General features: G+C 34.4%; 1 protein-coding gene across 4 annotated transcripts in view; it reads right to left on the reverse strand.

Annotated features, from left to right (window-relative positions):
- Positions 1-675: 675 nt before the first annotated feature.
- Positions 676-13,230, reverse strand: part of LOC106877195 (ATP-dependent RNA helicase DDX3Y) — a 45,319-nt gene continuing 32,764 nt past the window's right edge. For all 4 annotated transcript variants that reach the window (XM_089357834.1, XM_089357832.1, XM_089357835.1 and 1 more), the window contains 7 exons: positions 11,654-11,814; positions 10,805-10,949; positions 9,164-9,308; positions 7,578-7,759; positions 5,046-5,163; positions 3,330-3,495; positions 676-1,542 (listed from right to left, as the gene is read on the reverse strand). In XM_089357834.1, the coding sequence (XP_089213960.1) occupies positions 1,359-1,542; positions 3,330-3,495; positions 5,046-5,163; positions 7,578-7,759; positions 9,164-9,308; positions 10,805-10,949; positions 11,654-11,814 (1,101 nt within the window). In that variant the 3' untranslated portion in view covers positions 676-1,358. The remainder of the gene's footprint in view (positions 1,543-3,329; positions 3,496-5,045; positions 5,164-7,577; positions 7,760-9,163; positions 9,309-10,804; positions 10,950-11,653; positions 11,815-13,230) is intronic.

The raw sequence follows: 13,230 nt of genomic DNA on the forward strand, positions 1-13,230 counted from the left end.
ACAGAAGAAAATTGTTTTGCTTTAGATTTTCAGTTGTTTTATTTTGTTTGTTTTTGTTTTGTTTTTACCTTAGCGGGTTAACTCAAGAATTGGGTTTTCTTTCTTGTAAACTGCACCTCAACAAAATGTGATTTGCAGTATATGACAGGACGGCATATATACCTTTGTTTCTTTTTTTTTCTTTTTTTTTCTTTTTTTTTTTACCAGTTTATTTTCATTTTTTCCATTTTTTAACCATTGTAGTCTGGCTATCTCTCTGGGAAACAAGGTGTAGAACCAGTAGAAACTATAAATCGAATCTAAAGATTTTTTTTTAATGAATTATTTTTTTTTTTTAAAGAATAGAATTCTTTTTCAAGGTTATTTTTTTCTCCTTGATTTCAGAATTTTGGAAATAATTATCCAATTTACAAGATTTGATAAGGGGATAAAAAAGCATATATGTATGTATACTTATATATATATATAATATATATATACACACAATGCTAAGGAGGATAAATACTCCAATACAAACAACAGTGAATCAAGATGTGCTTTTTTTTCTCTTTACAATAGGAATCTAATAATTCATAACAGTATTGAATAACTTTAAGAAAAAAGTGAATGAAAAAGCTGGAAATGTACCTTTCTTCTGCAATGAAAAAAAGTAAACGGTGACAAAAGAAAAAAATATTCCAAAAATAAGTAGAGAACATCTAAAAAATTATATATAATACAGTCTGAAAGGGTGAAGCCAGTAACATACAATGGGATTTTTATCCAATCATAATAAAAAAGAAATTTTAAAAAAAATCAATGGGAGAATCATACATAAGCTGACACTGGCAGACAAGAAAATGATTAGTGAGTAGTCAAGTGAGTGCAAAATTTGCAGCTAAAAGTTTCATCACTACATTCATAACCATGTAGGTTTCAATTATGACCAAACATGGTTGATGAGAGAGAGAGAGAGAGAGAAAGAGAGAGAGAAAGAGAAAGAGATAGAGAGAGAAAGAGAGAGAAAAAAAACAGGAAAAAAAAAAAACGTCACATCAGATAACATAGATACATAAAATTTCTAAATGTCTACCAACACAAAAGCTTAATTTGGCCCACAAAAAGACCAACAACAGAAATATTGTTCGTTATTCTCAAGAAACTATTTTTTTTTTTCTTTAAAGAATTTTTTCCTATTAAAAATTTAACTTTTTTTTTGTGTGTTTTCATCGATTGTTTTTAAAACAAACTTCTTTTCAGCCAAATGTTTCCTTACAGAATTTATCTGGTCACTGGTTCTACGTTGGTGTTTACCCTGTATTTAAAGTCCCGCTACAAAATGTGGTTGGTTTCTTAGTTGTGCTTTAAGAGCTGTTGGTCTAATTGCCCCACCAATCGTGGACTGGCTGGGCATAGGATCCACCGTAAGAGCCTCCATAGCCATTAATCTGCATGCAGTTGTACGGGTTGAATCCTGAGTTGCTGTAATTCACAGCTCCAGCAGGTTTCGCAGCTTTCTGGGCAGGTTGACGGTAATCCCGACCTCCAAAAGATGTAGTAGCTCTGTAAATTAAATAAAAATGGTCAATTAATGTTAACCAAAACAAAATGTTCAACAATCCTAAAAACCATATAAACTACCAGATGGCACCTGTGCCCAGCGTTGCCTTCCTGACACGTGTAAAGATATTCAAGTAAGATCGTTGCCAGTGCCGCCGGACTGGCTCCTGTACAGGTGGCATGTAAAATACACCATTTTGAGCATGGCCGTTGCCAGTACCGCCTGACTGGCCTTCGTGCCAGTGGCACGTAAAAGCACCCACTACACTCTCAGAGTGGTTGGCGTTAGGAAGGGCATCCAGTTGCAGAAAGTCTGCCAAATCAGATTGGAGCCTGGTGTAGCCATCTGGTTCACCAGTCCTCAGTCAAATCGTCCAACCCATGCTAGCATGGAAAGCAGACGTTAAACGATGATGATCATCCTCCTCATCCTTATCTAACATCCACCTTCCATGCTGGCATGAGTGGGACAGTTTGACAGGAGGCAGCCAAGCAGAAGCCTGCACCAGACTTGACTATTTTGGCAGGATTTTTACAGCTGGATACCCTTCCTGACACCAAACACCCAGCATCCCATGCATGGAATGTGGTAAGACCCTTTCTTTCTAACATGGTCTCAGGTTCAGTTTCACTGCACTTGGACAAGTGTTTTTCACTAGTCCCAAAACATCCAAAGCCTTGTGAATGAATTTGAAAGGAGCCCACTGTGCCCACGAGTGACTGTCCATCAGTTTAGTGAGTGCATATGTGTATTCATGTGTCATCTGAATCAATTTTAGTTTGTAGTTTTCTTCAAACATTGATGAATTCCAATATTTCATACTATTATATATTTAAGGTACATCAGTTCTGTAATATGCATTCAACCCAATACCATGCACAAGTCTATACTACAACTGTTATATATCCCAACCAAAAATCGGTTAATAATTCAAAGGGTAGTGTTAAAACAATAAGTTCTATATTTCACTAAATTTGCCTGTAATCATAGCAGTTTTGTGACAAATTCCAAAGATGCATGTTCAAAACAGCATATGCATCAATGCATAAAAATTTGTTGATGCATAAAAAAGTCTTAGCTGTTTCACAATTACTTCCAAATTTCCAGTATTTTAGAGAAATATGGTAGCACAAGGATTAAAGGAGACAAAATAAAAGCTGCTTGGCTATCAATAAACAAAGCCTAAAATATATATATTGAGTTACATTATTAAGCTGTTATGTCATTTTATCAGCCTGGGGTAAAATTTTGAAAGAATTTAAATCATTAAGCCAAGTAAAAGCAATGCAAAAGACTCTTTTCAAAGTTTCTAACACTAGTGGAAAGAAGGTTATCCCACCATACAGGATCTGATGCTTGCAACAGAGGCCTCACTAATAGCATGAAAAAGCCAGGGACTAGTGTTAAATAGTATGACAGATAAAGTTTACCAGCCCAGAAATGGGAATTCTGATGGATTGATGCTGGGGTTGTCTAACAAATTTTACTCTCAATGCTTTGAGAGTAAGACAGTTGCCCAAGTTTTCTAATTTTTAAATTCATAATTTATAGCTGCTAATTAAGCCAGATATTCAAAACACACATTCTATATCAGCATTTCAAAACAGTAAAATCCTGATTCTGACTAAAAATTCTTTGGTGCAGTTGTGACAAAAAGACACTGCTAATAATTACAAGGGAATCATTTGAAAAAAGATCCCAGTCACAACCTCATTAAATACCTGGAGTAAAAAAAAAGAAAAAAATAATGCCAATGGCAGGATAAAGAAGACATAAACACTGAACTCACTTTCTTCCAAGAGTAGTAGCACCACGCCTTATGCCCCCTTGCGGCCTTGAATCATAGGCTATTGATTCCAACCAAGCCGGGATTTCCTGTTTAGCTTCATCCAGCAGCTCTAAAAGATCCCTGACAACATTCTTATTTTTCTCATTGAAGAAGCTGGTGGCAAGACCTGAAGGATATGAATGAATAAGGATAAACAGTGATCAAAACTATGTTAATATTTTAGATATTTTTTTGCACCTAAAATATGCAGTGTTTCCCAACATTTTCCTAGGCCCCACTATAACTTTCCAAGAAAATGTCCTATTAGTGGTTGGAAAAAAAACTTTTGTCTTAATATTTTATCACAATTACTTAATACAAAATAATCAACTATTAAGTACTGAGATAATTAAAATAAAGTACATTTTTGACTAAGAAAAAATATTTTCACAATTCCATGCCTCACTAAAAATCTTAAAAATTGAAAATTTTTATCCCATGCCCCACTGGTAGGTGTATGCCCCACGTTGGGAAACACTGCACTAATGTATATCTCAAGTCAGTTACAATGTCTAACACTCAAAAAGAAAGCAAATCATTTTTTAACAAGCAATTTGAATAAAATCGAAAGCATTAAAGCTGAATAACATTTCAAAATCTGTTTCTCTATGCAAACATGGGTTGGATGAAGCCATCTGAGATAATGTTATGGTCAGACTCTCTTCCTATTACCAACCCTTACCCATTTTACATGTATGGCTGGCTTTTTTTATTTTCCAAAGAATGTTAACATCACAGTTTGCTCAGGTGTTGACAAGTGAAGAAATAGAACGTCAACATTTATGCATACATGCAAAAAGACATACGAAACAGGCCTAAGTTTGTCTGCCAGTTCCACTTACAAGGCATTGGTCAGTCTGAAACTATAACAGAAGCCACTTGCCCATGTGTCATGCAGGGAAAGAACAAGTTCACAGGGTTACAAAACAAACTCCAAAACCACACAGCCATGCCTATGTAAAGTGCATCTTTGTTTTGACACTAAATATCAAATACATTTCATCCAACAGGTAAGGAACAAGTAAGAGAATAAAAAAACCTACTGATTTCATTAAAGTGCTTTGTATATTACACCTTGCTATGGATGACAAATTGAAGTCTAAATAACACTGCATTACATTTCCTATGACTCAAAAATACAAGGTTTGCAATTCACACAAATATACAACTAACCAAGAGGCATTGAGTACTTGTTGCATGAAAGATAACTTTAATGTTATTTATATGTAATATTTGTATAAACTGAATGTAACCTATTATGAGCAGTGGAAACATCAAAGTTGGTGCTCCAAGAGTTAAACTGTCTCTTAGTTCTTGCCTACTAATATTGCTTGGAAGAGGAGTAGAAACAAAATTTCTTCAGCCAAAATACAGCAAATATTTTCCTGTCAGGAAATGTAGCATATGATTGGGATATCTTGTGGCAAAAGTATATTTTAGGAAAGTGAAATTTATTAAGATAAAAGATTGAGGTTGAAGGAAAAAATAAATCAATGCATACACTAGACATTTAATAATTAAACATCATAAATATAGCTAATAGATAAGAATGGTAACATATTTCCAGTAAGTATTGTGACAGAGGAAACATATCTCTATTTTCCAGCCTGACAGTATACAAAGAATGCATTCCAAAATATTAGTGGAAGAGATAAAACGAATGTAGTCAAAGCTTACCCAAGTTTCCGACACGTCCTGTACGTCCAATACGATGAACATATTCTTCAATATCACTAGGTAGATCGAAGTTGATAACATGGCGTACATTTGGAATATCAAGACCCCGAGCAGCAACCTAAACATAAATTTTATTTTCATTATGATGTAAATAAATTTTGCAATAGAAAACAGGTGAGTGAAAGTTTGTATAGATAAGTATAATGGAAACTTTAAAAAATAAAGCAGTAGTAAATTGGCTCTTTAAATCCCAGTGATTTTCATGTTAAATAACATGAAAGTCAATGTGTAAATAAGCTTCACATTCCATTTAACAGCAAGAGTTTCAGGAACACTTCTGAAATGTGGAAGATGCTTGCACTTGAAATGGTTCCAATTCCTTGAAACAAAATAGACATTATTTTAAAGACTCAATATTTATCTTGATTGATTACTTTAAACAGAAGCATTTAAAAATAAATCCTTTCAGTACAAACACAAACCATATGATTTCTGTCTGAATTTACATATTCTTATTTTAATCAAATTACAATAAATTGTGTTACTACATTAGTAATTAGATTACTATATGAGGTAAATATTTGTATATTGTCCAACACTGTCACTGTGTTAACTTTCTCAAAATTCAGTTACTTCCATTTTCAATTTCTTATTACTTTTAATTGATGAGTAAAACTTAATTACATAAGTATATCACTATAGGATGCAAGAAATAGAAAACAGAAAAAAGAATTTATTTTGTAGGTTTTCCTAAACATTTATAAATTACAGTGCCCGTTTTCTCCAGTGGTAGCAGGTTGGTGGTCTCCCTTCTATCACTACTCTCAGCTTTATGTCTTCAGGTAACAAACACCCCTTCTGCTATTTCATTCAGGTCTTGCTGGGTTGCCTGGATATCTAATTCCAAGCCGCAACCCGACCAATTCATTTTCTTTGTTCTTGCCACTTGTAATATCTTTGTGTCCTCGAAGATTCCATGCATTACAGCTGCTCCCAACCACGCCTCTTCAATTTCAGGTGGCACCCTGCCTATCCTAATTCTTGCAACTCTTTTGCCGCAGTGGGTCAGCAGGAGCACCCATTCTTCTGATCTCAGTAGCGTAGTGGAGTGATTTATTGCCTGTTCTTCGGTGGCAAACCCCACTTCCACTGTGTCATATCTTCTTCCTCTTGTATAGAATGTTGCAACACTTTACTTCTTCCAGACATTTCTCTATGGCTTCCTCTACTGCTATCTCAATCCTCTTACTGGTTATGGACAGCGTTCTGTAAACCACTCTCCTTTGCATTTTGCTGGTTACTTCCTCTGGAAGGATCAACCTTAAACTTAACCCCTCCTCTTGGATCAGTTCCTTGTACTCTTCCAACTTCTCCAGTTCAATTATGAATTCCTGCACCTCCAGCAAATCCATTGCAGTGGTATGGCTTCCAGCCGCCGAAGCATAGCTCCCAGCATGGGCTCTTGCAGTTCACAATTCATTCTCTCCCCAAGTCTCTTCGCCCAAAATGGGAGAACGAAAACAAACAAAACACAGGCCTGCAGGTAAAATGGCAACAGTATTCAACAAAATTCAACAATAGGCATACTTGCTAGGGAGAACCCTTCAGATAAGATAAGACTTATCTGCATCGGAATCACAAGGGATTTGGACGAATTTACACCATCAACTGCAAGACAAACTTTCATACTAAGACAAATAAAATCAAGAATTACAAAAAATTCAGTGTGAGGTGGGCAAGTAATATTTCAGGCATATGTATTTTATCATGCAGCTCTCTCCCACTTGAAAATGGTACACAGTTGAAGGAAAGTTGCCCATCCCTAATGTAGAGGATCTGCAGCTACTCATCTAGTAAGGGAAAGGGAGACAGAGGAAAACAAAATGATCGGTAGTCACTGCAAGAGATAGATAACTGATGAGGAACCCAAGTGACCCCACAAGGTACAAGGAGTGAATGGATAGATGTGCAGTTTACAAGATTGAATCAGAAAGAGAATGAGAGGTGAAGGCAGAATAACAACACACAATCCTTAAGTCCTATACTCCTTCCCAATTACTTATTCCAGCTGAATGGTTTAGTCCACATAACTCTAAGGAGCATAGGGCTGGTTTACCTGTTTCTCTGGTATATATGTTCCTCCCTGGACAGGATGCCAGTCCAATGCAGGATTACTCATTTTTTGCCAGCTGAGTGAACTGGAACAACATGAAATGAAGTGTTTTGCTCAAGAACACAATGCATCGCCTGGTCCAGGAATCAAAACAATTTTACGATCACGAGTCCACCAGTCTAACTGAAAAGCCATGTACCTCCACATTCCAGCTGAATATTGGTTAATAATTTATACAGAGATTTTCCAACAATTTTACCTGAACCTACCAATTAAAATAGTTTTAAGATGAATATTAAGTTACATTTTCTAACAGCAGTCAAATTTTATGCAAATTTGATTCAAAAATGTAAGTGGTTATAAATAATATAGTAACAAATGGGTCAGATATTAGATTGGAATGAAAAGTGAATATTTACAGCAGTAGCAACAAGAATTGGTTTTTCTCCATTCCGAAAAGCTCTAAGAGCCTCCTCACGCTCTCGTTGAGATCTATCACCATGAATACTTGTAGCAGGATAGCCTTCCACAACAAGATACTCTTCCAGAGAATCAGCTCCTTTCTTTGTTTCCACAAACACAAGAGTTAATGAATCAGGACCTGGACAAAAAAAGAGAAAACAACAAAAGTGCAAAGATTTTGCTATGTACATCCGTTCCTACTTACTCTTCAAGAAGAAAAAAATATCACCAAAGATAATTTTCATTTTTTTAAACTTTCTCCTGCACTTCCTTACAAAAAAGAATTCACGAAAAATCATTTGTTATGTCATAGCCTAACTGCACATTTTTCATATAGTCATTTCATGCATACATGTGTGTGTTTAATCCAAATAAGACAAAGAAATAGTTTTTATCACATCTTTCATGACCAGTTAAAACTGTTTCTGTACCAACTCTTCTTAACTAAATAGACTGCGTGCACTTCACTTTGCCTCTGTCAGGTCATAGATTTTCTTCCAAGACAAACAGGGAAAGGTCCAGAGTGTCTGCACCTACTTGTGACTAGACAGATACCAAAGCCATTTAGGTAAATGCATTGTGCATGCTGGTATCAAGTTACACTTAGTTGTGAGTGACAACCATATTATGAAAGTTTTACATATATTTATCTTTTGAAGAAAGACTCTTTTCGGTCATGAATGACCATGAGATTACACCTAGAAAGTTCCTCTCCAAGGAACAAGTTCGGGCAAAGTTGTTTATGGAAGACCAGCAGTCATGCATGCATACCAGCTTCCTCTCTCCACACCACTGATGTTCTCCAAGGGAAAGGCCAATACAGCTTGGCACCGGTGACATCACAACTCATTTCTACAAGTGAGAACTGGAGCAATATGAAAAAAGAACACAATACACAGCCCAGTCCAGGAATTGAACATCTCCTGTATATATTTGATAAAAGAAAAAGGTCCTAAAATAAAAAAAAATTTTGCTTGTTGCAACAGAAAGGAAGTAGATGAAGATTAAAAACTTATTTTTCTAGAATCTTTAATTTCTGATGTTTAAAAACAATCTGCAAGAATCAGCAGTCAAATATGAAAAGAAAATAAATGACTGACAAAACCATTAAGCCTCTTACACAACATAAACCATACAGTACAACATATTTGTGAAAACTAACTTCTGTTTAAGACCAAATGAAGCTGTAGAGCTACATACACAACCACATTGTGAGGCCAAATTTTGAGTAAGCACCATATTTTGCAAACATTATCAATTTTCAAAAGACTATTGTCAATGCATGTTGCAGACACCTATTGTAAGCCCTTGTTGCAGATTTTTACCAATAGTTATTGACGGATTCCAGTATTACCTCCCTTAACCAATTCTCGAAGTTTGCAAATGAAAAACCACAACTAAAACAATCTTGATGCATTACAGCAACATTTACAAAATCAATTAAAACTAACTCAAATTACACATTAAAATATTAAATTTCATGCACATTTTCAAGGTGGCTGCTTACCAACCCCTGCCCATATGTTTTATAGAGCATACTTACTTGCAAAATTGATTAAATCCAAAAGATATGATCTCTTCTCACACTCTTCAACCCACACAACTTTTTGAGTAATATTTTCACTGGTACTTCCAACACGACCAACAGCAAGGAAAATGTAATTGTGTAGAAAGTCCTTAGCTAACAACTAAACAAAAAAGGATTTTAAAATTAGATTTAGTCAGAAACATATAAGGAATGAAAATAAAAGCAATATATATAATTTTCAGTTATTCTACATCAAAGATCATTTTCATACATGTTCATTCTATTATTTCAGCATTAATTCTTTAAAAATCTAAATTGTCACTGATTAATCATTTGTAAACCTGCAAATGTTTGTACACTAAAATAAAATGGAACCAATTTTACACAATACAAAAATAACAGCAGTATTTAAAATTGTAGTTAGAAAATCTAAATCACAATAGATAAAAGTATGTTCCTGAAGAGACCAGCTTATACAGGAGTCAAACTGGCTCACTAGCTGTACATTATATAAAACGATATTCCTGAACTCCTATCCAGCTTCCAGAGATTCTCTGCAATACTGTGCAATAATATATTGAATACTCTAACTTTTAAGTTCCTTAATTTACATAGTGTGTTAAAAATATTGTTCTTTACTTTTATGTTAATTGATAAAGATTCAATGTATTGTTTTACAAGTGTATTGATTTGTATGTACTTGTATCTGTTAAAATCATGCCTTTTACTTTTCATTTAATTTTGAACCTATAAACATACTGTATACATGGTTCAGTATGATATATTTCTAAAATTTTTAAGTGAATTAATATCAAACATCCTGCTTCAGGAGTGTATTTTTTTTTTATCATAATACAATTTGTTTTTTTACATAGTTAAAGTATATTGTACTAAGGTTGTCTCCAAAATATGGGAAAAGCCAGTAATCTAGACCAGTTCAGTCTAATATTGTGCTACCATATACAAGACAAAAACTACATACACATTTTTCTTTATTTCTTTAAATTCAGGCAGGAATTAGTATACAGTGAACCATTTTATGGTAGATATTTTCATATCTTAATATAACTGCTACTATTTAAAATACACTGTAAACTAAACTGAATGTTTAAATTTGACAGTGCTCTAATGAAGGTCTCAACCAGTTGTTTACTAAGCCTTTAATTTAAACTGCATTCGAATATTTTAAAAACCGATTACCAAACTGCCCAAACTGTTCCCATGCTTACAGGTTATGAAGGGACCCAGATTTACTAATTCAAGTTAAATCAAAATATTGATGTAAATAGTGTTGCTTATATTAGTGATAAGTGATTTCACTAAGTAAACCCTTCCTTACAGTATGAATTTTCTGTCCTCGGAATCTGGCTATTTTTCCTTACCTTTATTTTTCTTTTTTTTATTTCAATTTCCAGTATTGTACTAAATATACTAAGTAAATTCTTTTATATTGTACTTAAGAATTATAACTAGCTACTCATGAAAGGCTAAGTACATCAAGACTCAAATGCTCAGCTTGTGTAACTGAACCTGTAATAACCACCTAGATACATCAGTAGAGAAATGAAGCAGCTAAAGTGTAAAGTGATACAGCAATTCAAATGTTCCAAGTTTGCCCCACAATAACACTGTATCTAAATATATTAAAACCCTTACCTGAATTTCTCGAGGAAATGTAGCACTAAACATAAGAGTTTCTCTGCAACCAGCAGGAGGCATGCTATCTTTTTGTACAATTCTTCTGATTTGAGGTTCAAAGCCCATGTCCAACATACGATCAGCTTCATCCAATACTAAGAACCTGAGAAAAAATTACAGTTCATTAATTACTCATTAAAAGTCTGATAAACAGTGGATTACAAAAAAAAAAAAATCCTAAAACAAGGTTATAAAGTGGAATAGTGGTTGAAAAAACAGATTGACAAAACTTCAAAAACTACCCTTTTCAAATTCAGTTATGTGCAGTTCTTACATTTCATAAACTAGTTTCTTTCATAAAATTAAGTATTCCAAAATCTTAGAAATAATTTGCACAGATTTAGAAACTAAGATGCAGCAAATTATTTAATGTTACCAATGGTTAGTTAGTATGTAGTTATATTTGATATCTTACCAGTTTAGCAAATGTAAATAAAAACGTTTCTGTTACAGCTGATAAATAATTCTAAAGTTTTATCTGCAAAGTGGTTGATGTTAGGAAGGGCATCCAGCCAAAAAAAAAACAAAAAAAAACCCATGCCAAAAGAAACACTGAAACCTGATGCAATCTTCTGCCTAACCAACTCCTGTCAAACCATCCAACTCATGCCAGCATGTGTTAAATGATGATGATGATAGTTATGTCAGCAATTTAAGCACTACTGCAATAACACTGATATTAATTTAAACAGATTTCATTGATTTTGCTTTTAAAGATTTTTTTTTTTTTTTTACTTGTACAGCAAACATGGGGGTGAAAAAAAAATCGAAGATTAAAACATCGAGTGTAAGGTTTGCTACACTTACTTGCAGCAGTCAAGTCCAATACGACCTCTTTCCATCATGTCGACCAGACGACCAGGCGTTGCAACTAATAAATGACAGCCACGATCCAAATCTCTCAACTGAGCACCAATATCTGTGCCACCATAAACCACACATGGACGTATATGGGAGCGGTATGCAAACTGTAAGATTTAATGGTTTAAAATACAATTTTAGAAGCAAATATCTTGAGAGAAACATGATAAACTAGCAGAGCATTGTATTCTTAAATCCTTCAAACCTTAACAGAACAGTTCTTTCCCTGCTGGTTCTAGCATTTAACTACCAGGCTGAGTAAAAAGTAAGCAATGTTTTGAAACAAGAAATTCATCACAATATATTTCAACAATGTGGAAATTTTATTCATCAAAGTAAGTACCATTACAATCAACACGTTTTTGACAACGAGTTACAAGTTTGTTTATTCTGGTAACATAAAAATCAGGAGCTCTGAAGCTGATGAACTCTGAACGCACTTTCAGCATCGGTTTAGTTTTTGAACTCCTCTCATAGTAAACCATCAAGGTGTTTGAAAATGTGGTAGTCAGTAGGAGAAAGGTATGGGGAATAAGCTGGGTGGGGAAGAACCTCATAGCCAAGTTCCCTCAACTTCTGGAGTGTCAATAATGAAACATGTGGTCAAGCATTGAATTGAAGAATGATTGGCCTTCTTCTGTTGACCACTTTGGGGATGGAGGAGTAGCAGTTTTTCGTTCATTTTGCCAACTTCATGGTAATATGTTTCTGCAGAAATATTTTTTTCAAGTTTTAAGTTATAGTGGAGTCCAACAGTACACCACCAAACAATCACCATAACCTTTCTGAAGAGCTTGGATTTAGGGAAGGTTTTCGGTGCTTCATATTGGTCCAACGACTGCAAAGAACGTTTTTTATTATTGTACAGAAACCACTTTTCATGACAAGTTACAATACTGTCAAGAAATAGATCTGTCTGGTTATGGGGAATAAGCAAAGAGCAAATTTCGTATCAGTCTATTTTCTGATTTTCATTCAAATCGTGTGGTACCCATTGGTCGAGCTTTTTTTGATTCCCAATTGCATGGAAATGGTTTCAGGCAGTTTTCTGGCTAACTTGTTCTTTTGCCAGTTTATGAGTGGTTTCACGTGGATCTTTCTCAATGGTCTTTAATTGACCATCATCAATGACAGATGGGCGTTCACTACGCTTACTATCTGCAAAATTGTTTAAACCATTTTCAAGCTGACCACTCACTGGTCATTTCCTCACCAAACGTTTCATTGATATTGCGAGAAATTTCAGCTGCTTTATGTCTCTTTTTGAAGTTGAATAGCAAAATTGCTCGAATATCATGCTTTGACAGTTCCATTTCAGATGATTGTAACAACGGTGAAAAAATTCTGTTACTTTAATGATGCATTTGGGCAAGTCTATGCCTGTATTATCAGACAATTGCAAAAGAAAATGTTTAAAAAAGAATTCAAAACTCTGCAAAAATCCTGTACAAATTCTTTGTGGTTCAAAACGTTGCTTACTTTTTACTCAACATGTTAAGTATTAGTTTCTATAAGCTATCCTA

Source organism: Octopus bimaculoides, chromosome 9, assembly GCF_046866305.1.
Source record: "Octopus bimaculoides isolate indiv1 chromosome 9, ASM4686630v1, whole genome shotgun sequence".
Lineage (NCBI taxonomy): Eukaryota > Metazoa > Mollusca > Cephalopoda > Octopoda > Octopodidae > Octopus > Octopus bimaculoides.